At 36.4% G+C, this 27,980-nt stretch overlaps 1 protein-coding gene across 3 annotated transcripts in view; it reads right to left on the bottom strand.

Annotated features, from left to right (window-relative positions):
• Window positions 1-27,571, bottom strand: part of RIC1 (RIC1 homolog, RAB6A GEF complex partner 1) — a 48,452-nt gene extending 20,881 nt beyond the window's left edge. For all 3 annotated transcript variants that reach the window (XM_074166408.1, XM_074166409.1, XM_074166410.1), the window contains exons 1-4: window positions 27,431-27,571; window positions 15,853-15,960; window positions 11,560-11,636; window positions 307-414 (exon numbers count right to left, since the gene is read on the bottom strand). In XM_074166408.1, the coding sequence (XP_074022509.1) occupies window positions 307-414; window positions 11,560-11,636; window positions 15,853-15,960; window positions 27,431-27,571 (434 nt within the window). The remainder of the gene's footprint in view (window positions 1-306; window positions 415-11,559; window positions 11,637-15,852; window positions 15,961-27,430) is intronic.
• Between the last annotated feature and the right edge of the window lie 409 nt (window positions 27,572-27,980).

Genomic DNA, 27,980 nt, shown 5'->3' with positions numbered 1-27,980 from the left:
ATGAAATCTCTAATCCACACTTTTGAGCCCAAGGACACATTTATAGTAACATAATGTAGTACAGAACACACACATGCTATATACTTCTATATGCTAAAAACATCAGTATAGCCAATCACAGAAAGAATTCTGAAACATCAACTTACTTTTTCACCTCCTTAGACTCACTACTTGTAACTATTAGTCCTTACTATCAATAAGTCGAAAAACTTACTAGAAGGTTTTTTCCATGCAGTTTTCCCTTCACCTTTTAACAAGTAACTGCTATATACAGAGAAGTATTTATGACATGATTAATGAGGATACCTTGTGATAGAGGCTTGCAAGTCCAGCACTTTCTTCATTTCTAGATTTAATGAAGGAGCACATTGTTCTTCCTTATAATGTGGGGTTCCCTTCAGATGTGGGCTTCCTCTAAAAATAAAAGAGAAATACTACAATTGAAACAAGCTGTCCCCCAAAAGAGATAAAGAGTTACTGACTTACATTACCAGGGTTTTCCCCCCCCCACATACATAGATATATATATATCATATATATATGTATACATATATATACATATATATGTATACACATGCCATATATACATACAGGTGCAACCTGCCACAAGAAGCACTTGGTAACTAGGACACAATTTCAGTGCAAAAAGGTCATATCATCCTGGACGCCTATAAAGAGTGTGTAAGCAAAGTAAGACAAAGGACAGAGAATGAGCATTACAATAGCTGTGCAGCCCATCTTAATAATCCTAAAATAAGTGATATATATTAATGCAACTTCTGATTCAATAAAATGGTATTCAACTGCTTCCAGTAATTAAATGTGTTGAATTTTTAAGTATCTCCAATTCATTCTTTGCCAAGATGCATTACACATATTATAGACTGTAAAATGTTTGTTTCTTCAGTTTCTTTTGCCAGATCAATGCTTATACTATTAATTCAGCATGCATAATCCAACAGGTAGACATTTATTACAGTAATTCATAAGAATGTAACTCTCTGTACCAAGTTAGCAATAAACCTAAAACCTACTAAGAAAAGCAAGGACCGAGCACTGATTCTCTTCCTTTAAGTAGACCATTATATAGTATCAACTTCTAGATGTAGAAAGCTCTAACTTTGTTTTCCTCATTTTAAATTTCATGTTTCAGTCTCTAATGAAATGCAGTTATTTTAAAATTCAATATAGCATCATTAAAGTATTCCATATTTGTCTGGGTTATCCGATCTGCTATGTTTCATTAACCTTTTTTTTTCTTAAAAAAAATTAAAGCTGATCTACAATCGTAAGTATTATAACACATCATCCAGCTCATCCAGACAGCATACTCCCAAGCAAGATGAAATGAGTATGGGTTACCAAGAATCAGTGTTACAACTGAATCTTGAAAGCAATCGACTAAAACTGAGAGAAAAGTGTTGTATAATGTATAAATGATACTGTTACATACCTATTACACACCATATTAACATGCCTGTTGTAACCAACTGGTGTATATAACCAAGTATAAACACAGTGTTTCTGCACAGAGCAAACTATTAAGCCAGAATGGGAACAACATGGTTTAAAAGACATCTTTTGCTGGAAAAGAAATTTCAAGTCTCCATGTGGGCAGGCTTCTTTAAACACCTTTGTTAAAAACAGTTTGCAAGAATATTTGAATATTTTCAGTTTCGTCAGCTAGTTTCACCAAATCTGTTACCATCTGCAGAGTGTATCTTTTTCCACTGAGTTCATCTCAGTTTCCACTGAGTATCATCAAGTCAGTATTTTAATTAATTGCCTGCAATTATGTCAAATTCATCGATTCAAAAAGAAACCCTTCCTATGGGTGCAAAGGGGGCACAATCAAAAGTACACTGTGTTCATATAGTCCACATCTGCATGAGTCAGCCTTACTAGTTAAGCTACTTTGACCTTTAAACGAAGAATGTGCTCTGCTGACGGAAACAGGAAAGAATGTTTGGTCTGGGTTGCCACATCAGCATCTGCTACTCGTTGTAGCCAAACTTTAAGCAACTCACTTTTGCACAAGAATTGAGAGAAATGGACACATTCCAGCGACCAACCAGCTGCATGTCAAAATAAATATAATCATTTCTATTCACACGGTATCTCTTAATGTAACTAAGCCCGTGAGTAAAGTCTCTTAACACTCAGAACTGAGAAAAACCTCCAATTACATCTGCAATCCAAGAAAACCCCAAGCATGGAAAGATTAGGAATGCCAGTCTTTTTTTTTTTTTTAAAGGTAGAATACAAGGTCTATGGGGAAGTTTCAGATCTTGAGTTGAAGATCAAGGTGTATTTTTTAAATCACCAGGTTCATTCTCTGTTCTCTATTTAGCATGTCAGCAATTATATGCTTGTTCACAGAAAACAGAGCACTATACAGCGTACCAAAATGTCTTTCAGGTGTTGAAAGCCCATGTAACTGTATCTCACAGTGAAAACAAACAAAAAAACACAAAACAAAAAAACACAAAACAAAAAAACACAAAACAAAAAAACACAAAACAAAAAAACACAAAACAAAAAAACACAAAACAAAAAAACACAAAACAAAAAAACACAAAACAAAAAAACACAAAACAAAAAAACACAAAACAAAAAAACACAAAACAAAAAAACACAAAACAAAAAAACACAAAACAAAAAAACACAAAACAAAAAAACACAAAACAAAAAAACACAAAACAAAAAAACACAAAACAAAAAAACACAAAACAAAAAAACACAAAACAAAAAAACACAAAACAAAAAAACACAAAACAAAAAAACACAAAACAAAAAAACACAAAACAAAAAAACACAAAACAAAAAAACACAAAACAAAAAAACACAAAACAAAAAAACACAAAACAAAAAAACACAAAACAAAAAAACACAAAACAAAAAAACACAAAACAAAAAAACACAAAACAAAAAAACACAAAACAAAAAAACACAAAACAAAAAAACACCTTAAGCATCCTAAATTCAAGATGAGGCAGCACCTCACAAAAGCACAGTCACGTAGTCTATCCTGAGCTGGGAGGAAGAATTTCTTTGGAGTTTCTTATCTGGGCTGGGGGGAGGTTCAGGGAGGAATCAGGACACCAGGCAGCTAATTCTTCCAGCAGCACGCTGCTTCTCTTATGTCCTCCACTACATGAAGAGTGGTTAGATACCGCATGATCCATAGACAAAACTCATTCAGAAATATCATTACCAGATTTAGTCACTGCTAGCAGAAGCAACTACAAAATATTTAGGAAGTTAATTACTGCAGAATCTGAGAGGATATACTTATGGACTTCTTCATTATTTCCAATTAAGGTATAACACATCAACTTGTTTAGTCTGTTCTAAGAGAGTCTCCAGTTTTTCAAAATAACGTTCACTGTTTTCCACTTATTACTGGAGAATTCTATTCCAGAGTAGAAATAGCATTAAATTAGGGTTTAAGTTGCCACCTTACTGTCCGGGGATAATCACGGTAGTCGAGGTAGTTGTTATGGCTGGATAATAGTTTAGAAAAAGTTCAGAGAGCTCTCTCAGTCAACAAATATTATGTTTCAAAAAATAAATTAGTGTGGCTAATGGAAGACAGTGAATTAATTAAAAAAAAAACCACAAAAACAATGAACAAGCCAGTAGCATCCATTGCCACAGTTAAATCACAGCTGTTAGGGAAGTAATGGAGACATTTTACTGAAATATTAAAGATTCCAGACTTGTTCATCAGTAAATATTTTTAGAACAAATAACTGATACAAGCAAGGTAAAATATTTTTATACTATTTTGGGGTGATGATGTTCTTAATTGTTGCTGCTAAAACAGTTTTTTCAGCAGGACTTTTTGGGAAAAAACAAAACAAAACAACAAACCCCAATACCTTTATGTTTCAACTATTGAGAGCATTATACATGTGAGAAAAACAGGGCAAACAATGTTTCCAAATGAATTTACACCACCAAGAACCGAGTTGCTCTCCTTGAAGGCACAAAAGAAAAAAAAAAAAATGACCAACCATTGTTGCATTAGCACAATTACATAATGTTTATTAACTGTTTTAAAACAGTTCATGTGAAGACATCAGTTAATGAATTGTCTGTACAGCTGAGGAATTAGATTTTTTTATACCCGATTCAATGAGCCTGCATCATCACCCCTAAATGTGTGATTCTTCACTCACAATTCACTGCCCACCATGTTTTTTAGAAACAGTTGTCAAACAAGTAAAACAAGTTACACTGTGAGCTTTGATTTCCACAGAACTAGCATCTTCTCACACCTAAACCTGCATCTCTCCAACACACACTGCAGGCAGCCACCAGCTGGAGTATGTCTGGCTGGATCCAGAACTACATTGACACAGATTGGCAAGAGCTGGACAAACAAGAATTCAGAGAAAGACTATGGAAACAACTCTAAAGAATGAGTAAGGGTTTAGAAAAGTAATTCTTAGTACAACTTTGTATACTCAATTGAGAAATAACAGGTTTCTGTGGTTTGAGAAGAGAAATAACTAGCTAATATATTAATCAACTATTCATGCAAAAAAGCTAAATAATTTACCATACTATTATTGCAGTTGCAAAGGTTTCTTGTCAACATTTTAAGCCTCCTGAACCACATCAAGGGCTAGCAAGTGCCACAATGGTTGATAAAAATTCTACAACTAATATAGTTTTAAAAATATATTTTCCAACCAATGCCAAAAACAACTTATGGGGAAAACCACACCAATAAAGTTTAGTACAAGCTTAATTCCAAACAAAAATTATTTAGTAAGTTAACTAACTGTACACCTCATCAGTTAACCTTGCAGAGTTTAAAGTTCAAAACCTTTGTATATACTAATCTTAAGTCTCCTGAATCAGGAAAAAAATCCCCACTGATGAGGTAATTTATGGCACCTATAAACCATCTTTCCATAGAAGAGGAAAAAGCTTTGAAAAGTGCCAGAAAGATGAGGTCACAAATACAGTAAGTAAGCAGATGTATATGCAACAATACAGCATTGTAAATCAGGATATAAACGCTAACTTGTTCACATGCCTATATTGCTTAGAAAACAACTTCAATTTTTAAAGCATTTTCAGGTAATTAAAACTCTACAGCATTGAGGTCTTATTCTAGATTTACAGAACATTCATATTACTTGCACTCCCAATGCTCTCCCCAATGCAGGCTTGAAGAGTATGAGGGTATGAAGAAATTTGAGGCAAAAGAGTCTCCAATTACCATGTTTAGTTTATTAGCCATGTAAAGTTTTTTAGGTTTTGTCTTTTTTAAAGGCAAAAATATCTTCAGCATTAAGTCACCGCATCCTGCCTCCTCAAGTGACAAATCTTAAGTCACTCTCCTTGCCAAAACTCTGAATAGAAATAACTAACAGTTCAGTACAGGGAAGCCTCTACTGTGATGGTGTTAAACATCACTGTGAAACAAAGGTGTATCTGTACAAATTCCTCTGGGACCTCCTCAAAAAAAAAATAATTACTGTACCTTGCCACAGCTTACAAAGCTGCAAATTTGCTTGTATGCGCTGCCACTTTTCTTAAGTGTATCACACAGGTGGAGATTAATTTTATTTTACTGTTCTATTATCTTTCCGTACATACATTTTCTTCATGCTTTATCTTGTAATGACTTTGTACTTGTGCTCACTGCAGCAAAGTATCCCAGAATGTGGGCTAATGGCCAATACTGATTCTCTTCCAAGTCTGCTCTGAACTGGAGCAAAGTCTCTAAGAGCTGGAACGAAACTGCAGACTATTCTGGCTCAATTTAAAAAACAAAACAAAAACACAAAAAAAACCCAAAAACACATAACAAAAAGAAACCAACCAAAAAAAACCCAAAGGCCCCCACACAAATACTTTTTTTCCTGTTTTTAGTCTAACAAATTAAGCAGGATACTTAAGCTTTTCATTGAGCATGAATGTCTGTTCACTCCAAGAACAGACTAGCAATTCCTAGTCAAATATCAATGGAGCCAGAAATATTTCCTTCTATAGAACAACTTCAATTGATAGCATTCCTTAAATATCATAATTTGACATAAAAACCTATCAATTGACTCCAGCAAAAATTTAAAAATATTTTAAAAGCTTCCTTTTTTTATATATATAAATATACTCAGAATTCATGACAGAATGCTGTGCTTAGCTTACAATATGAGCACTTGCTTTATCACATTAATCTAATAATACATTTTACATTAAAAGTGCATAATGATGAACAGGTCAGTTCCTTAACCCTTACCATATCTACATAAGCATATTTTAAACTGATTAAACCTCTAAAGGTATAAAATAGCCAGCATTCTCAAGTATTCATATATGCTCAATTTTCTAAGAGCTATGCCCTCAGATATTGATAGTGCAAACTTAAAAGGTTTTGTGGGCTCCAGCCACAAACACTGATAATCTTGAATTCCAGCACTTTCATTAAAACACTAAATCTCAGAATATAAAGACCATTACAGAGGTTGCTATGAAAAGGAGGAAGTCATGCCAAATGGGCATTTTTAAACAGGAAATCAATTTTTCTAGACTCTGATTCTGTCTGTTTTTAAATAAACAATAGCAGGGGGAGTTCACTCAGCCTTGCTTTCCAAAATCTGGTTATTCAACACTGCTAAAGATAAGGGGAAGCAGAGACTTTCACATTCAAACAGGATGAGAGCTTAGCCTCAACTTACACTTTAGCTCCTCTACTAAACCTACGTTGATTAGGTTGGGAGAAAAGAGAGAGATTTGGCCCTAAAAAACCCCACCATGCTGTGATTAGATACACTGCAATGCTCATTGAGTTATAAACCGCAAAAGTGTTTCTATCACTTTCCATGCAGTTTTGGTTGTTGGTTTTTTGTTTGGTTGGTTTTTTGTTGGGGTTTGTTTTGGTTTTTTTTACCTTGAGGCATTTCATTCAAGCTGTACCAGCAAAAAAACCAGTTGCAAGTGTAATTACAGTTTAGACAATAACTGTATGCTAGGATAGTTCTGTTAAGAGATCAAATACAGGCAAGTTCTTCTGGATCATATTACTCAACAGCCATATATAGTAAAAACCTCTGTGTAATAACAGCTATAAACTGGGAGGACTGTACTTTTTCTGCACAAACATCCCTCTCCCATATGGATGAATGAGGAGTGATTTTTATTTTCAGCAACTTTTTTCAGTTCTTTTCCTTAAATCAAAGGTATACCATTATCAAGCAAATCTTAAAGCAGTTATTTAAAAAATACCAACATCACATAAAGCTGTAACTTTACTGCAGCTATCAGTATCCCTATCTGGAAGACGGAAAAAAATAATTGAAGTCAAGAAAATGGCTGTGTATCATATACCTTATCACCCACTTTTCTTATGTTCTTTCTACACTTATGGTAAAATATACAGATTTCATTTAAATGAGAGGTAAGCTGACAGGAGAATTAAACTCAACCTTTCTCAATGTTTTCACTTGTATGGGATCAAACCTAGCCACAAGTTCAACTTCAGGATACTAATTAAACTAGAAAATCTTGCACCAGGATTTTGGTGCAGCTGAGAACGTTACTGGTGTGGTTCTCTCAGTACACAACCACCTCATTATGTTGACCTGCACTGCTTAAGAATTCTGTTCAAACTGAAGTTAATGTATTAAGAGAGTTTTCCTTCATTTCTGTAGTCACTACATTGAAATTTTAAGTTTCTGTTAGAACTAGCCATTATTATTTAAAGAAAGGATACTAGAGAATAGGGCTCATTCTGCTCAAGGAAAGTTATTAGGTAGGGACAGTTCATCAACACTAAGAATAATTCATAATTTTAAAAAGTTGAATGAGACTCAACTTTTAGGAGCACTGACAGAAGTGAGCTCACTAGCTTAAAAAAAACCAAACCAAAACCTCAACTGATGATATTCTACAATATCTCTTAACTATCTGCATGTTGTGGAAGTGTCCAAAAAGAAGTGGTAGACAAAAAAAAAACCTTTACCTCAAACATGCAGAGTGTGGAGACGTACATTTGAAGCTGTTCTCCATCTATTTCACTGTTTTTAATGACTTGTTTCCAGCAGCTGTTCCATCACACCACTAACAGAAGGACAGCCTCACATCTTTATACTCCCTGCAAGAATAACCACCCTCCCATTCACTTCACCTAACGAAGGCAAATAACCACGTAAGACAGAGCTGGACAAGTCACAATTAATATCTGCACGCGAGTTAAAATGTTGCAAGCAATTACTTTATCATGAACTATCATACAAGAATTATCATACAAGCATCGTGTAGCAGTTACTCCATGTTTTTTAACTTCCCAGTGCTGCTACTCAGTGCTACTTCAAGGGCACCGTTTCCTAATGCCAGCCTTTTACATGCCAACTTGCAAGCTAAGCTACTGGAATTCCGGGGGAGGGATAAAGAAGGGAGATGGGCAGGTTTAGTTTCCCCACCAGGTCAGCAAGCCGACTTTACTTAAGGCATAGTTGCATAATCACTGCTGCCAACACAGAGGAAGGAGCCAAGAACACACTGCTACAGTGGGAGAAAAGAATAAGATGTCCCCTTTCAAGCAAGACAAGTCACATGAGGCCTTTCACTGATTTTTAGCAGCTTTAGAGTTAACAAAATTAATTTGGGATTGTTCAGTCCAGTAGAAATGAGATTCAAGCATTTCAGTGAAATAATGTCTTTGGAAAATGCCAGAAGAAAGTTAAAAGTTTCAGTTCTAGGATTTTGGTTTAGTTTGTGTGTTTGTTCACATTGGATTGTTTTTTTTTTTTTTGTTTGGTTTCGGTTTTTTTTCAGTATTTCATCTACAAACCAGACTAGTGAAACTGCCTACAGGCAGCGCACTGTATCTACACCAAAAAAAAAGTTCATCAAATCACAGAACAGTTTGAGTTGGGAGGCAACTTAAAGATCATCTAGTTCCAATCCCGCTGCCATGGGCAGGGACACTAGACACTTGTGTGGACACCTTCCACTAGACCAGATTGCTCAAAGCCCCATCCAACCTGTCCTTGAACACTTCCAGGGATGGGGCATCCACAGCTTCTCCGGGCAACCTGTTCCAGTGTTTCACCACCCTCATAGTGAAGAATTTCTTCCTAAGATCTAACCTAAATCTGCCATCTTTCAGTTTGAAACCATTACCCTATCACTACATTCCCTGATCCAGAGTTCCTCCCCATCTCTTCTGTAGACCCCCTTAGGTACTGGAAGGCTGCTGTAAAGTCTCTCCAGAGCCTTCTCTTCTCCAGGCTGAACAGCCACCGCTCTCTCTCAGCCTGTCTTCATAGGAGACGTGCTCCAGCCCCTCTGATCATCTTTGTGGCTCCCCTCCAGACTCGCTCCAACAGGTCCATGTCCTTCCTGTGCTGAGGACTGAAGAGCTGGACGCAGTACTCCAGATAGGGGTCTCATGAGAGCAGAGTAGAGAGGCAGAATTGCCTCCTTCCACCTGCTGGCCACACTTCTTTTGATCCAGCCCAGGACACAGTTGGCTTTCTGGGCTGTGAGCATACATTGCTGGCTCATCCCATTTTAATAGCTTACAGAAAAATTTGACATTGATCACAGCAGGCATAATTCACACAAAAATGCTTATATCTTTCTTTTGATCTAATATAACCAGAACAGTAGTAATTTTATGTAGGCTTTCAAAATTGAGGGCTAAATATAGATAGACTAGTAATCCCAGTAAATTCAGTGAGATCATTCATCTTCTTAAAGTTAAGCACATGCATTAGTCTTAGGAGATTGTGCATAAACACTCTAGGAACAAACACCTTGTCTTATGCACCCACAGAGTCAGCATTATACCACTTCTGGGGTATACAAATATATCTTAAAATCTTGACCATTCAACACACAGCTAATGGAAAGACTTTTTGATAAAAACACACACTTTTAGGTCAACAATACAAACCAATTACCGATGTTTTATATAAAAGTTAGACCAGTTAGTCATCGACTGCTTCACAGGTATTTTCACATCCTCCTATATGTGGCATGTCTAAACAAATTTTGCAAAGCTTCTTTTTTAACTCTTACTGCATATTTTCTACCTATTTTCACATATTTTAAGATTTTGGCAATTAAAAAAACCACCCAACTTTCCAAATAGAACAACATACCATAAACTATTGTTTAATCTTTTGCATTACATGCATCTGAAGAGATATTAACCCTTTATTTATTTCAACAGGTTACCTGTTTCTTTTTTTTTTTTCTGGTAACAGTTAAGTCAGATGTGAAAAGCCAGTTTGAAAAATGCTACTCAGGTCTCACAAAAGGCAAACAATAACTTGCCTACATTAGTCTTAAGTTTTTGAAAAATAGACAAGTAAGTTGCAATAGTAAATTCCATTTAATTCCAGAGCTTTGAGGGCTATTTCAGAGGCCAAAAGATGCATTATAGTAGTAACACACACAAAATTTTCCACTCAATTAAGCAAGAATTAATTTTGAAATAACATACTACCTGCCAACTCATTTCTTCCTATAAGCCCTTGTAAAGGAATAGGGATTTAAAATTTAAATGCTTGTGAAGGCCTGATTATTTTTTTTTAAATGCTCATGATTTAGCAGTTATGGTTTAAAAAAAAAACAAAAAACACCACCGAAGTGTTTTCCTCTAACATGACACCATACACTATCCAATACTCCTCACAGATCTCCACTTGGAGACAACTACTGATCAACTTTAACTTGTTTTATGAATAATGAAAAAAACTTTAAGTTGCTTAGCATTATCATAATGACGAAGTTATAGATATATCAAAAAAAGGAGTTTCTAGCCAATAAGAAATCAAGAGTGTTCTATTATTTGTTTGGACAAATTGGATCCAATCAATGCCTACAGGTTCTGTCTATCTAAACACACAAACACACATAAAATACACAGCTTGAGGTTTTAATTTGTCCTAAATATTTTCCAATTTTACCAAATCCTATTAGAAGTCAACTGAGTTAACCAGAAACACACCCAACATACAGTCATATTTTAACACATAAAATGTATTGTCATTCACAGTAAGGAAAATAAGATGATAATGACACTGTAACACACTGCAGCTAAAATACTTGTATATTCTTATTAAAAATGGTTCATATTCTTTCCAAAAATACTAATAACTTATTCTCGATTTGTTTCAAAAATCTCTACATTATTACAAAGCTGAGGGGTGGATACAAATCTATTAAAAAATTATACAGTAACAGTTCCTAAGAAACATGACTTACTCAACTGAGTTACTCAAAAGGAATTATTAAAGCTTGTTATAGATCATGAATTCAACAGATTACCTCAAATCATAAAGTTAGACAATTGTAATCCTGCTATTTAGGATTTTGAGAGTTTGTAAGATGGACCTAAGTAATCTTACCAGCGCACAGCAAACCAATTAGACCAACTTCTCCTCTGAACTGACTCTAACTCATAGGAATGATGCTTCATATACTCACCAAGTTTTGAAACATACTTTGGAAAGAAATAACTTTTATCATAAAATATGCTTAGGACTTATTTTTCCACACAGCGGGGACACAACGAAAGTTTAAAATACTTACTTGGGATACATTGGCTCATAAAGATACTTGTCTCTTGGTGATGGGATTTCAAAAAATAAGATGTATCCATTTGCAGTCTGAAAGAGAAACACTGGTAAGACATCTAGTTTATCTGTACGAGTAAATTCTGTAGAGACTCTTGTGATTTCTACATGTCATGTATCGAACACAAACATACGCTTATATCAAGTTTTAGCTATATCAAAAAACACTGCGCCGAAATTAATTCTAGGTAAAACTCATACTAGCCCTTAAAGGCCACTAAATAGACTGCTCAGTAGGTAGAAAAATGGAAAAACACCACTGTTAATGTATGTGTCCAGCAGAAATTTTCCTCCTGTTCATATAAATACATAAAACCAGACAGCTACATCAGATATTTAGAACCTGGACACCTAATTCCTACCAACGAAGAGAACTGATGCAGAGAGCATGGAGTAGAAGGAAGCAAGCCTTCAGACCAAGACCTCCAGGTGTTTGAACACATATGGACACTACAGAGTGCCAAGAAACTAGGCACTGCCTCTCAGTGTTGGTCATCCAGGTAGCTTTCAAAAAATCCTGATGTCACAGAGTATCTTTAGGTACCACAACATCTTTTCAAAATCTTCTGGTGTCTGAAAAAAATTCTACTACAATTCAATCCGAAATCATGTTCTGTAAAAGTAACACTTGTTAGCTTAGTTCATCAGTTCACAGATATCATGTTTTTCACCAAACATTTTGCTTTATCATGAAAGAAATTTGTGTTTCAGCTTTAAAGTCCAAGAAATACAACTATTCCCATACAAAGAGAGTATCTTTCTCATGCAAGAATAAAATTCAAACCGTAATAGTGAGCTTGAGGCAGACTGAAAATAAATGGAAGCTTTTCTATGCACAGCAATATCATGTTCAGGTATTATGTGGTAAAGAAATGTGCTCATTTCTAACATCTTTACAGGTTCTTTCCATTACATCATTAAATATTTAACCTGTAAGTTATCTTATCCTGGAAGGAAAAGTAAAACAATACTGTGAAGTATCTTTATACTGATATTAAGGTACAAAGGGCCCTACTGAGCACTATTCAAAGCACAAACTTGCTATTGTTACAGGTTCATTTCTAAATAGAACCTCAAATAACAAAGAGCTGGATGAAATGCAGAAGCATTCGACTGTTTCCTGCAAACTGATCATATTGATTCACATAGGTTTCTACATTGCTTTAGAAATGTGTGTTGCAATTAAACTTATTAAGTAACCATCACTGTCATCCTTCCCTGACCATTCTCATCTCTGTCAGTCAGAAGTATAAACATAAAGTACCTTACAATGGATTTCACTACATAGTTTCTTGTATACCATGATGTTTAATAAAGCTCTGCCTTAACTTCAGGAACGTACACTGAAGAGCAGTCTCTACCCAAGGACTGCCTGTAGCAGGGGAAGGACTGAAATGTCTTGTATATTTCTCTGTATTGAAACATCTTGAACTAATTCACGAGTTTAACTATTAGAATTAACTACCTTGGGTGTATGTACTAATCTAGACAAGAAACAAAATACTTCCCAGTAACACTGGAAAAATTACGAGTACAGCAATATGGGAGAACAAACTACAAAATACCAGGGAAAAAAGATCAGTTTAGAAAGTGTGTCAACAGTTTAGCAATAGAAGATAGTAGTAGAAAAAGTAGTTAGAATTGGTGGGAATGATGACAGAGTCAGAACTGCTTAAATCTGTTTAACTGCATACCACTGAAGCTACTTGAGGTATTTTACAAAGCCTTATATGCTAGACAAAGTTTTGCCTTCAGTATAAATAATAAGAAACTCAAAGCATATGCTACTAAGTGATTTGTTTTCATAGAGGTGTTCTGAAGACTCTGGGAGTCAGAAACAAAAAACACTATACAACACTACTCTAGTGGACATTAAATCCAGACTACCCTCCCCATCATTGTCATCTTTGAAAAAAATAACACAAAAGGAAGTCAATGTACTGCTTGACTCGTAAGTACATACCAAGCCTTTTGTTCACCTTCTTAAAAACAAAGAGCAACATAATTTTATTATTACATAAAACTACAATCAAGAAACTCACAAGCACAGGTAATAACAGGTGAGAAACTTAACTCAGCTTTCAAACCAGTATTTTTAGCTACTGCACAGGACTTCAGAAGTTAATTCAGTTCATCAAAACTAGTAGTACAAACTATTATTTTCTTAATTAATAACTAGCTTTGCTATTGCTCCTTCATTTGTACTTGTTAGGTTTTTTCTTAACAAAAAGTCACAAAGATGGGAGAAAATGTTTATTCTTTTGGAAAGATGTTCACAGTTTTACTTGAGCATAAAGTATCATGCATCAGCAGGAACACCTTCTTCATTAATCTCCCAAAGCTGCCTTTCCACCCTGTCTCTCTATAACAAAAATACCAATATTTGTAAATGTGGTCTTTCAGCAGGACTCATTAACTGTCTCAAATTAAAATTCATGTATATATTCCAAAAGTATATTAAAAACACTTGCAAAGCAGAACTGGTGTTTAACTAGCATAAAAACTACACTTGACTATATCACTTGTATATATACACCCACGAGATGCAATATAAGCATAAGAAACAAAGACTATTAGAAATCTCATGACACTCATTATTTTATAAACTGACCATTTTGACTTTTTATTTGTAAAACTTAAGTTTACAAACTGAGAATTTATGGGCATTTAGATTCTGATATCATCTGCCAAAAAGAACACTGTACATTTAGCTGCAGAAAAACCTGAAAGTACAGTAACTGGACTGGCAGAAATTAAAGCTAGTCTGACTGTCAGCTAAACTGTAAGCTTTCTCAAGCAAATGGATCCCAACATCAAAGAAAAAACATAATATGCAAAGTAATTCAATATAACAATCTAAATATCTTCTGAACTGTTGCATAAAGATATAATTAAAATGTGTTTGGATCATTGTGATTATATGCTGTTTTATAAAATCGAAGAATTCTTTTTTATTCTTTGTAAACATTACAAAAGTCTCCTTTCTGCCTTTGTATTTTCAATTAGCAAACGTGAATAGTTACCAGCAATCTGACAAAAACAGAAATACTTTACTGCATTGATTCCATTAGATCCTTTTATGTGATTTAAACATTCTAAACCAACAACTCAGAAAAGTCTACCCCTGCATTACCCACAAGAAAACAGGAGCACAGGAAGTTTAGTTGATTTAAAGTCATAAAGATATTGGTAGAGACAGGAACTATTCCATAAACCATCTGGTATTTTCCACTAAAATAACAATATCTGATTGGTTTAAAAACTACAAAGCATTATAGGCATAATTTTAAGCACAAAAGATGGTTTATATTAGGAGATGAAGTCAGTGTACCAACAAATACAGTAGTTGTTATTCAGTTTGTAATTCCACATAAACAACTCCTGATGGGGAAGTTTAACGATTTCATTCTTTTTTTCTGCACTTTCTCACAAGAACATCTTAAATACAATAGCCTTGATTTTAAAAGCTAGAAATTTACCCAATTTAAGACCTGGTCCTAACATAAGACCTGACCAAAGGTCACCAAGAGTATGATCACATACTCTGACTCCTATAAACTCTGCTCCCACCTTTGTTGTGTCTACCTTGCACCTTGAAGTAATTTTTAAATTCAGCCGGTGCTGAAATAGTCCGCTTTGCTGCTGTGAGCACAGCACCAGCTACGAAACAAGATTTTATTTCCACGTGAGACAAGATCTCGTCTTTACCTTTAAGAGTCTTAACAGAAGGGTCTGTGTGTCACCTATCACTGCCCTTGTTTCTGTGTTCTCAGAACACCAAAAGACACTGCACCTTAATAAAGCCACAGTTTCATCCTCTTAAGACCCACCTTTCAGAAACATCTGTAAACCCTATTTATCAAGCTAAATATGCTTATGTCATCTAACTCCTCAACTATTTCTTTCATTCACATGTCTTTAAATTCCCTTATTCTTCGTGACCAGATTACTAAAGTAATGAGATGCTGGATCAGCCCTAGCCACCATATCTAAATGTTATTTTAATATGAAGAACTGCAGTTCATTCTTCGGCGGGGGGGGGGGGCATGGGGGGATGGGAAGGTGGAAATAATAATGAAAACCACTAAAGGAAGCTTCTATCCTCAAAAAAACCCTCTTGGTACTATTCTGTATTTTCACAAGATAAATATAAATTAAATGTATATAAACAACCGCGAGTTTGTATAAGCAGAGAAATTGGTAACACAAAATAGTTTAAACCACAGTAAGAGGAAAAAAGCCTACTTACTGAAACAGCAATCATGGTGCTGTCCGGCCGCCATTCTGCTTGTTTATATGGTCCAAACTGAGAAGCTGCTTTTGATAGTTCCTTATAGCTTACGATTAATACACTGGGCTGGAGGGGAAAAAAAAAAAAATTACATGTTGTATCTAGAAGGAATGTTTGTTATATTGCAATATAACTCTAACCTCAAGAGCAACTACGTGTTTCCCTTCAAGAGGGACGTTAAAGAATTAGTGCATATTTGACTACACAATGCATTACACAATGGTGCTTTTAAAGTAAGCTTATGGAGAACTCCTGCCACACTATCATTCCTAATCTCACTCTCTAAAGCCCAGGACGTTTAAATAAAATACTTCACTTGCCCAGAAAGGAGTCAATACAGAAGTAGTTTCAATTCAGACTAAGGGTGACTGGATGGATAGATGAGGAGAGGGTGGTGGATATTGTCTACCTTGAGGCTTCTGACAGTCTCCCACAGCATCCTCATAGGCAAGCTTCGGAAGTGTGGGTTAGATGAATGGACAGTAGGTGGATTGACAACTGATTGAAAGACACAGCTCAGAGGGTTGCAATTAGTGGCACAGAATCTAGGTGGAGGTCCGTAACAAGTGGTGTTCCCCAGGGGTCAGTACTGAGTCCACTCCTGTTCAATACATTCATCAATGACCTGGATGAAGGGATGGAATGTACCCTTAGCAAGTTTGCCAAGAGACAGAAAACCGGGAGGGGTGGCTGACACACCAGAAGGCTGTGCCGCTATACAGCAAGACCTGGACAGGCTGGAGAGTTGGGCAGAGAGGAACCTGATTAAATTCAACAAGTGCAATTGTAGGGTGCTGCACCTGGGGAGGAATAACCCCATGCATCAGTACAGGTTGGGGGCTGACCTGCTGGAGAGCAGCTCTGAGGAAAAAGACCTGGGAGTCCTGGTGGACAACAGGATGACCATGAATCAGCAATATGCCCTTGTGGCCAAGAAGGCCAATGGTATCCTGGGGTGCATCAAGAAGAGCATGGCCAACAGGTTGAGGGACATTATCCTCCCCCTCTATTCTGCCCTGGTGAGGCCACATCTGGAGTACTGTGTCCAGTTCTGGGCTCCCCAGTTCAAGAAGGTCAGGGAACTGCTGGAGAGGGTACAGCAGAGGGCTACAAAGATGATTAGGGCCCTAGAACATCTCTCTTATGAGGAAAAGCTGGGGGACTTCGGTCTTTTTAGTCTGGAGAAGAGAAGACTGAGGGGGGATCTGACCAACATCTATAAATATTTAAAGGGTGGGTGTCAAGAAGATGGAGCCAGTCTTTTTTCAGTGGTGCCCAGTGGCAGGACAAGAAGGAATGACCACAAACTTGAACATAGGAAGTTTCACCTAAACATGAGGAGGAACTTCTTTACTTTGAGGGGGGTAGAGCAGTGGAACAGGCTACCCACAGAGGTGGTAGAGTGTCCGTCTCTGGAGACATTCAAAACCCGCCTGGACATATTCCTGTGCAACCTGCTCTAGGTGGACCTGCTTTGGCAGGGGGGTTGGACTAGATGATCTCCAGATCTTCCAGCCCCATATCATTCTGTGATTCTGTGACTAATGCTTAAGATGAAAAAAGGCATCTCAATCAGGCTCCTATAATGAAAAGGACTGTCACGATAACTAAGATGAAATATTCTGTACAGAGTATTTGGTACAATCATTTGCTTAGTTTCTACTAAATTAATTGGCCATTCTATTAAAAACAATAATAATCAGAAAATCTGTTTTATATCTCTTCGAGAAAAAGTTCCCAGAAATTGTGCAGAAAATCCACCTCTACAGTTTGCTGAAAAGATTTTGCATAAAATGAGATGCACCCATTAGCACCTCTCTTCCCAAGAATGGAGAAAAGCTTTGGGGTCATGAAGCGCAGAAAAAGCTGTCATAGGCACTAAGTCTTCATTTTCTTTCATGAAAGGAGTTGAAAGCTGTTTCACAAAAACCTAACGGAAAGTTACCCTTCCTTGCTCCAGTGTTTAGAAACATTCTTTCTCCTTAAATATATTTAAGAACTGTCTGTACTTTCTTGCTCTTGAAGCAGTAATAGCGTTCAGATTAGATACGTATTTCCTCTTCTGCTACCCTCCACCACTGGGAGGTGAGGACAGAGAAACATCCATATATATTAGTTAGATGACAACTGTACTACTTCTGCCTTCACTTAAATTAAACAAGCCACGTTTTTCTTTTTACAATAAGAAGTTTCCCCTCACTTTCATAACAGATGCTCTCCCTAACTTTATCAATGCCAATTTCTCTTCAGAGTTGTAATAGCAAACTCTGTACCAAAAATAGCACACTTCTCCAGTTCCTGGGAGGGAACCAAAAGGCTAAAGAGTAATCTCTCTTTTGGCTGAAAGTAATCATGAAACAGCTTGGCAAAGCTTGTCATCCACCACTAGGACCACAGTTGATGGCAAATTACTGTTGTTCCTAGTTTACTTGCTCAAACTGTAGAAGCTGGTACAATAAATCTAAAAATGTTAGTTCTCCCCAGAAATCACATGGGCGTCTGCTACCCCAGAATTAAGTGGTTATCCACTACTGTCATATTTGGAATCAGTTGCTTTGGTTTCCCTTAAGAAAAAGTACAGTTACAAACAAATTAATTTGAAAGGAAAAACAGTATGAAACAAAGTAATTGAGTATTTTCACCATACATATAAATAAGGAGCTGAATTAATACCACACAGGCAGTCAGTCTTGGTAAATTGTTAGTATGACCTTGCATCCTGTAAGCAGCACTATTACTTAAATTTCACACCCACACAGAACTGAATTATCAAAAATAAATTTAAATATTTACACAGTAAAGTATAACAAGCAAACTGATCTTTACTCTAAGAACACTTTACACTAGCCTTTTCAATTCATGTGGCTTCTTTTGCAGATATTTGCAAATCAGATTACCTAACATCAAACAGACAACTTACAATTCTTAACAGAATCTTACTGATTGTTCTCATGAACTATCTTTTACTGCTTAGCTTAGACTCATCTTAACTACCTTTGATAACCACAGAAAAATTGCCTTTTGACAGTACACTCTTGGTAATCTGCATCATTAATGCAGACTTAGAGACTGATCTTAAAGCACTTGTGTGCTTCAAGCACTTTAGCAGCAGGAAAAAAAAAGTTTTAGGAGCCCATTAATGTACAATTTTCTTTCTATATTGCTTCTTTTACAGAATATAATGATAGTATTTATATTGTAATGTTCTTGTGACATTTATTCATGAAAACGCTGCTATTACACCTTTGAACCTGGAAAAGCGGTCTGCATGCATTCCTACAAATTGATTTCTAGACTGATCTCATTCTGTGCCTTACAGATGAGCACTAAAGGAGTGAACATTAGGAGTGCAAGTAATCATTTTTATCTTTCCGCAGTTTGAGTAGCTTCTTTTCTTGTTAGAAAGCAGACCCACTTCTAATTCAATAGGTCACAAGGGCTACCTAGCTAATGGTTAAACCATAAATATTTCACTGATACAATTTATTTCCACATACTCCACAACTCAAAAGCATTATTTCACACGTAACTCTAACATAACAACTTCATCCCCCTGTTCACAAGCTTCCCACAAAAGTGTGAAATGCTACAAGTTTAACAAAGCTAAAAGGGCAGCTCACTATCCTGCTCTGCTCATGCAAGAGAAAAGAGAAATGGCCATTTTACTTCTGAAGGAATTTATTACATCTGAAGTGACAGAAGATGTATAATGGCACAGAAATATGTTCTATAAACAGGAGTGTATCGGTCTAATTTTAATTACTTGCCCCAAGCAAAGCAAGCCATTAAACACCATTTTAGCAAAAATAAGAGCCTAGTAAGCACAGTACTTTTATCTCGTTAGTTTTAGATATTTAATTCATAGCCTGTACAGAAACAGTAGGAATTTAGATTCTATTACACAGAATTTTCCCTAAATCTCTACATTTGTTTCTGTTGGAAAAACCTACTCTCCATATCAGCTTCACAAAAACTCTGTATTTTTCATCTGTTCACACCTCTACATGTAGCTACTAAAATTATAAAGAAATAGAGTTAAAAACAACTAATGAAACGTGTACTGTGTCAAACATGGCACGATATTGATTTTCCTTCTTTATACTGCTTAGAATCTGATTGCTGTAAATATTAATGGTAGAGCCACAGCTTTGGAGAAATTGGTGGTCCGAGAACCATAGTAAGTGATTAACAAATAAAGAGTTGTTTAAAAAAAACAAACAAATGAACAAAATTTGTCTACAGAACAAAAGTAAACACCTTCAGTTTTTAAAGGAAGAAAAGAACTGAGTAAGTAATTCTTTACTCAAATTGCAACTTAAAGCTAGCAAAAGTTTCCCAAAATAGATAAGAAGCGTATCTGGCATTTCACAATCTGCTGCAGAGAAAATATAGCATTTTGATGTAGTACACTTTGCCTCTCAGGAGCAATGCAGGCTCAGGCAAAACAGAAGATCGCACTCACTTATGAGCAGAGCATTGGAGGTGGTGAATGCTCACAGGAAAACAAAAATGGTGAAAAAAGGAAAAAAGGGAAAAAAAAAGGAAAGATTACCTTAAAAATAACATAGTAGTATCATAGTATCATTACCAAAGAGTAAACAAATTCTCCAGTGGTCTAGTTAATGCTACTGAGAAGAGAGAACCAGAACTTCTTGTTCCCGCAGTTAAATATACTTTATCTCCTTCCCTTCCTATGCACCACTCAGCTGCTTTGGCTGCCGTTTCACAAGAGCACTTTTCGAAGCAGCTCTCACTCTGAAATCTTTATGCTTTTCAGCAATGCCTTTCTAGCATAAAACATGCCTCTCAGCAAGCTTAGACATGGGATATTACCATTTCCTTCTCTAAACACAAACATTCTACCACATTGATGTAAATGTAAATCAAGTAGACATTTAAAAGCTAAACTGAAAACTGTTGCTCTGAACAGGCGGTCTTCAAATCGGACAAGTGGTATACTTGGACAGCAGCCTTCATGTCCTAATTGAGATGCTCAAAGGGCTTTGAAGAAAATGATACATTAACCAATTGGAGAGAGGTACAATCACTGTTCATTTGACAGAATATAAAATAATGAAAAAATTAGTTTTCCTTAATTTGGATTCCATGGTTTGATTGCTACATGTCAGGTTAATGACGAACTGTGCATATAGTAGATTTAACAAGTTAAGTAGGTCAGCAAATACAATGGAAAACTACTGGACTAAGTTTGAGAAGTAAACACCTAACAGCATGTATGCATTCAGATATTGAAACTTCCTAGTGCTACTTTATTTTTAGTTGCTCTCTTACCATTAATTCACTTGAACTCAGAAAGAAAGAGAGGAAGACAGGAACACTACCATTTATTAGCAGTGTTAAAAATTTGCAAAAATATGAAGTAATACAGGAACATCCACGGGCCTGACCAAGAGTAAGACACCAGCACTCCCATAATTTTTATGCAAAACAAAGTAGTAGTTATTTTCTCTGTATTAAATATGAATAGCAAAATCACAAGTTTGCTTAAATTCTGAGAACATTGCATCAACCAGTTGATAGACATACTCAAATTCTTACGTAATGCAAAAGTTAAATGACTTTTTTAAAACACCAATAAAGTTGCACTGAATCCAATTATTTCTGCCCAAATAATCCCAAGAACACTGAGAAGTCCTGAATGTTTTGTCTAGCCTATTCATAGCCAACATGTTCAGCTCTGAACTCCATTTTTTTATTTTGCTTTTATTGTAACTATAAATCCAAAGTAACTTGAATTTTAAACTCAAGTAAATGACACAATTTTTAATGCTTCCTTCTCTCTTTTAAAGGTTCTCATCCTTAATGCCACCAATTCACTATTATTAATTTACATTTTTTTATATTTAATTATAGCTTTCAGACACTAAGTATCTAGCAATCTTTTCACAACTGTTATGTCTAGGAAGAAGATTCTTGTATTTGCAGAGAACATGCAACAGTAGTAACAACTGACAACATGGTATTAAAAACAGGTTTAGGTTTTGTAAGGGAACATCAATACAAGAACCTGCACAGCTGTAGACAACTGCCAAATCCTAATATTCTCATCCCATAACACTTTAGTGTTCTAGACATCAAAAAGTCATCTCATCTAGAATCAAGAGACAATTTCTTTCAAAAACACAAGTGTTCTGTTTAGTTGTATAAGACAAATGCTTCAATGCTTCATTAGGCTATAGGCACAAGACAAAAATAAAAACCAGCCTGTTCTGATGACCTTACAACCTAAGTGACAAAGGTAAGGCTGGAAGAAAACAGAATAAAAGCCTGGATACAGTGTATACTTTATTTTTATATTAGATGGTCTGTGCTCCACTTTAACGGATGAAGCACTGTTAGGTTTACAAACTAATAAACCAGAAAGGTAAGACTGAGAAAAGTAAAGCATGAATACATGCATAAGGAAGAAGAAAATTCATTAGTAAGGACTAGAAGAAGAAAAAAAAAAAAACAACCATAAAAAGCCATTTTGCCAGTTACAGAGATACAAGGTTGTGATAAAAGAATTTCTTATAAAAACATAGTTTCTTTAATTCAGTTTTAAAAGCAACTAGTAAGCTTAGGAGTGAGCAGAGCATCTACCCCAACAAACACAGCAGACACAGCTCCAATACTGTGCTTCACGTAAGCTACTGTGAAAGAGTTCAAAAACAGTAAAGTGCAGCAGAACTGTTGATCACTACATCTTCCAAGTGAAAGTTAACCTACAGCTCAAAACTGTTGCCAGTAAGAAAGGCCATATTCTATATATCTTCGCTGCTGCTCAGCCCCATGAATTGCCACATGCTTAGATTTGGATTAAATGGAATTGTATGCAATGGATAAGAGGCTCTCTAACCTCATCTCTGATCTCATACTGGCAAAAAACTTGTATGTGCAACTAACTGGACAGTCAAAACTCATAACTTGAGGATGCTTTTCTCTTCATGCAAGTAATTCTGAGGTGTCTTGCAGGGGTCATCTATTTAACACTAATACAGGAGACACTGAAAACCTGGTAAGGCCTACTGAATATTCATGTGACAGCTTTACATTTCACACGATAAATCCATCAGTCTAACAGGTATTTCTCTTTTCTTCAGTTATGTAACCACAAATACCTCTTTATAATAGAAGCAACAGCACAACTATTATGGTTATCAGTGTACAAAAAGAAATGGTTTCTTCAGACAAATATCTGATGGCTATCAGGAAGAAGTCAGCATCTCAGGGGTTAAATTACTAAGGAAAAAAACACAACACAAGAGGCAAGACATCTTAGTTTGCACTGATCCTATCTGTGTCATTGTTCACAACACAATCACTATAAGATGTCTATTGTCCATTTTGCAATCAAATTTCAGATAAAAACGCAACAAAGATTGTATGCAATCCTATCCAGGAAAAGGCTGCATACAATAATTCATTAAATTATTCCGCTTACAGTTCTGAGATCAAAGCATAATCCTAAAAATAAGGTGAAAATATTTTATTTTCTTTTAAAGTCCACCTGTAATAAAAATGATTACAAAAGAAACCCTCAGATTTATTTTTTAAGATATTTATTCATATATTGTATGAACTATAAGCACTGGTGTCACAAGCAATTCCTTTCACAGCGTGGAAAAATTCCAGATTACAGACACCAGAAGCATAGTCTTTGTCGTATTTGTTTAAATAACATGTATGCTTAGATTTAAAGCACATATCAAGCTCAATTCTAATACTGCAACAGCTAGGGACTGAATAGCACATAAAAGTGAGTTATGAGAACTGTTTGAATATAGACTTACTCAGTATTTAGAATGGAGAGAAATTATTTGACAATCTAGGTTTCTGACACGCATGCTTTCCCATAAGCTTATAGTTCAATTGGATGATCTGATTCAACATCTGGTCTGTATTTGCATAAAGAAACAGGAAAGTTTAAAAACATGGATAGATGTAAATCACAAGCTGATAAGCATCTAGGTAATTAAGAAATGCCCCTCAAAATGAGTAGTTGGGGCAAGCTACTCTTCTCTTCAAAGAGCTTACAAAACTGGTTTTAACTGGCAGTCACAGGAGATAGCCCAACACCCTCCAGTAGTTTTCATTAAATATTCAAGGCCAATTCCTATTCCTGTCACTGCCACAAGTTTGTTAAGATTAAGGAAAGGAAATGCTGAACTATATTTATACATACAACTACATCATCAGACTATTCCTGTGGCAAACAATTCTCTCTTCAGCACTTACAGGGGGAACTCCACTCATCTCTCACACTTCTTCCCTCAGTTACACACATCTTCCCCTAACACCTAGAGCCCTGTGGGCGAATACCTAGAATTCCCTGTACTGCCTCAAGCTCTTACTTCATGAGATAACTAAACCATTTTAAAATTAAAAGCCACTACTCTTAAAGGAGTAACACTTTCAAGGAGCCAACTGCAAGGCTCCCTTGATCCCTTCATGAGCTGAAAAAAAAAAAAAAAAAAAAAAAAAATCAGGCATCTATTTGTTCAGCAAGCTAAACAACCCCGTAAAAGCCATCACTCATCCACTGGAGGAGCCACTAAAATACAGGGGCAAGCAGGAATGACCATGACACTTAGGACTGCACAACTGCCTCATGAAACCTCACCATTAGTTCCCTAGTCTATCTACTAAACATCAATTGCCTCGTTTTAGCATTTTAGAAAGTTTCTCTTACAAGCTGAAGTTACTGATTTTAAGCATCCAACTACGTAACATTACCAGAATGAAAACATTGATAAACTTTCTAATGGTGTCAATGAAATCAGTTTCACTGGCTCTTACTGTCAAGGAATCTTTTGACACACCTAAGCCATAAATTTCTTCTGATTTAAGAAAAATACTTAGATCAGCAGTCTTCAAAGTGGGATGCATTTAATACAATCCATTGAAGTGCAAGAAGAAAATATGCTTTGTACCATTAATAAATAAAGTAAAATTTTTAAAAAAAGTGTTTATTTCAGCTAACCTTATTCTGTTTTTCTTTCTTTTCAAACAGTGGAACAGGCCTCCGAGAAGTGGTCAATGCCACCAAGCCCGTCACTGCGTAAGAGGCATTTGGACAAGATGATTATTATAGGCCCCTTCCAACTGAAATAGTTTATCCTATTCTATTTTTTAATTTCTATGTTGTGTATACTTGGTAATATGTATACTAGTACAGTAGCACAGGCATATAGTTCATAAATAAATAAATGTACACATATCGGGGGTGCATGATCAAAAATCTTTCACCAATACTGGTGCATCACCAAAAATGTTCACCACTGACTAACTGCCTTTCTATCCACAATCCAATCCCTCCCTACAAAATAACACGTAAAATAGTCAAGGACTTTTTGTCTCCAAAACACTAACAGAATTCCATCTGGTCTTACCCACACTATTTACCCCAGTTTCTAACCTTAATACCCATATTGTTTCCAAACCAGAAAACAATCCACACTTTGGGATGAACTTTCCTTAATTCTATTAGTTCTTAGCACATGGTAGGTGAAAAGGAGCTTTTAAACTGTTACCACCTCGCTTGAAAAATACACATACTGAATGTAAATTCACATGCCTGGAAGTACTTCAAAGGGCCCCCTGTTCCTGAAAAATTCCAAACAGAACTTCACCAGCCTCATCACCTCATTCTTACATGAAACCTTTCATATATAGTTGAGATAGTAATAAGTCATAACAAGAACATTAGCCTGGAGGCTTTTCTACTTCAAGAAACTGAATTAATTCAGCCTCACAAGAACTTAGCCTTGCTCTAAAAAAGATACTTCTGACAAATGAAAACATTTTCTAGAATGCAGTAACTTTACTTTGTGTTATAAAAGTCCAACATATGATTTTAAGCTTCACCTTCAAAAACAAACAACAAAATCCAGCATAACAAACAAAAAATCCCACCCAATACCCCAGCTAAGTGCATAAAAATAATGCAAGAGATTCTCTTTAAAAAATGTCCTTAACAGAAACCTTTGTCTTAAAGGATTTTGCTAACAGCTGGATGTCCACAGAGGGGGTGAGACAGTGACATAATTTTTAGTCTAAGATCGGTCAGTGATCAAGCCTGGCAAAGTCAGCACCTTTCTCAAGAGCACCCATTATAAACTGAATTAAAATGTATTTAAAAATTTTTAATGACCTGTAAGTTTGCTCAACTTCTCTGCATTGAGTGAATTCTTTTAGTGCTCTGTCTGTAGCCAGTTATACAACATTTAACATTTCAAAACAAGTCCAAGCATGTAAGTTAATGAACGCTGTCCTCAGGAACAGACCATAAAGTAAACCACATTCTAGACAATGGCACATCTTGAGAAGTAGTCTACAAGCCTGTTCCTTTTTAACATATTTTCCTGGAAAATAAGATCAGTTGTGCTCTGTTGATGGACTACAACTATTGGTTTAACAACTGGCGAGGGCCAGAAGAGCGTACACTTTATCTACACTAAATGCCACAAACCTAAGAAAACAGAGGCCACATGATGATGTTCACACAGCATAGTTACTGAGCCGATATGCCCTAATTGGATACTTTTATAGGTTAAAAAACAGCGTCAGCACCCCACCCAGGAACTAATGAACAGCAACACAGTGCACAACACAAGGTAAAGGGATGAAATCTCAGCATAACTTAAAACACAATTTTTAAGGCTATGACTGCCAGTTGATACATTTCAGTAACAGCTTTCTAAAACTGGATTGTTAGTTTTCTCCTGTAATCTGAGATGAAATTTATAAATTACCTGGAGTTGGAGATATTTATAGACAGATTTAGGGTCTAATCTAGGCAGTATTTAAAAGGATGCAGCATTAAAATTTACAGTCAATATCACAGCTGTTTTATTAACTGCATCGAATCAAAACTGAAAAACAGCATTTTTGTTGCCACACTAATTCAAAGTGAATTAAAAGCAAGTTATTTAACCACAATTATTCATGCAGTCTGAAACTGGATGTTGCTAGACCAGCAACTTCCATGCAAAATCCATGACAATTCTGTTTAGGACCGCAAAACTTTTAAGTTTTCATAAAAGGAGAAGTTTGTGAACTTCTATGCCATATCATTACCCAGAATGTTATAGTCTGTTCTGTGTTTTATAAAAAACGTGTTCCATATCTCTTACTTTCATAAGATATTTTACATAAAACACAGAACATATGAAGGCAGAAGACATGAAACATTCGCAAAAAAAAAAAAAAAAAGCACTGCTACAAACACTCCTTATATTAAGCTTATGCACTATTTAAAGTTAAAGAAAGAAAACGTTGGTTAGAAGCCTCATTTTCAGGAATAACAGGTGTTAACTCCAAGAAGATTGATCTTACATATTTTCTTAACACTACAAGTAAGTACCGTCCTTAACTGCTCTGATTCACAAATAATCATGTATTTTGTAAGTTTCAGTTCCAAATTTTTCAACCCCTTCTGGAACAGGAACGAAAAAAACTACCCCATTTTAAAGACGAGAGGGCTTTTCAACTGGGACAGCAGGGTCTGCGGGCTAACCGGGGGACGGATACTCACTCTGCAGTACCAGATGCTTAGCTGAGATGGGGATAACACTGCGAAGAAAGTTCTCTGGGGGTCCGTCTGGATGTGAAGAGGTTGCTCCAGGGACTCCAGAGGACACAACAGCCTCTTGGGCCAGCCGCTGAGAAAATACATGGCTGTAGACTTCCTTCTCCCCGAGACGCGGGGCTCCCAGCTTACTCTAGCCTAGGCGGGGGGACGGCGGGGACATCAGCCGAAGGAGAGACGCAGGAGGGCTCGCCGTCCGCTCGACGGCCTCCGGACCACGGGCTCTGATCACCGGCCCGGGGCCGACCATGCATAATCACCAGCAAACTGACGGGACCCCTCAGCTTAGCGGGGTGGCCCAAGTCTCCCCGCCGCTGAGGCCCGTCGCCCCCAGCCGCCGCCGCTCTCGCGTCGGAGGGCGGGGGGCGCCGCAGCCACCGAGGGCAAGAGCGGAGAAGGCAAGTCCCGAGAGGGGCGAGAGCCAAAGCGGGCCGCGGCCTGAGGGAGGAGACGGCGAGGAAGGCGACCGGTCACTGCTCCAAGCGGGCCCGCGGGA

The sequence above is a fragment of the Numenius arquata genome, chromosome Z, assembly GCF_964106895.1.
Source record: "Numenius arquata chromosome Z, bNumArq3.hap1.1, whole genome shotgun sequence".
Lineage (NCBI taxonomy): Eukaryota > Metazoa > Chordata > Aves > Charadriiformes > Scolopacidae > Numenius > Numenius arquata.
This window is presented reverse-complemented; position numbering and strand designations above follow the sequence as displayed.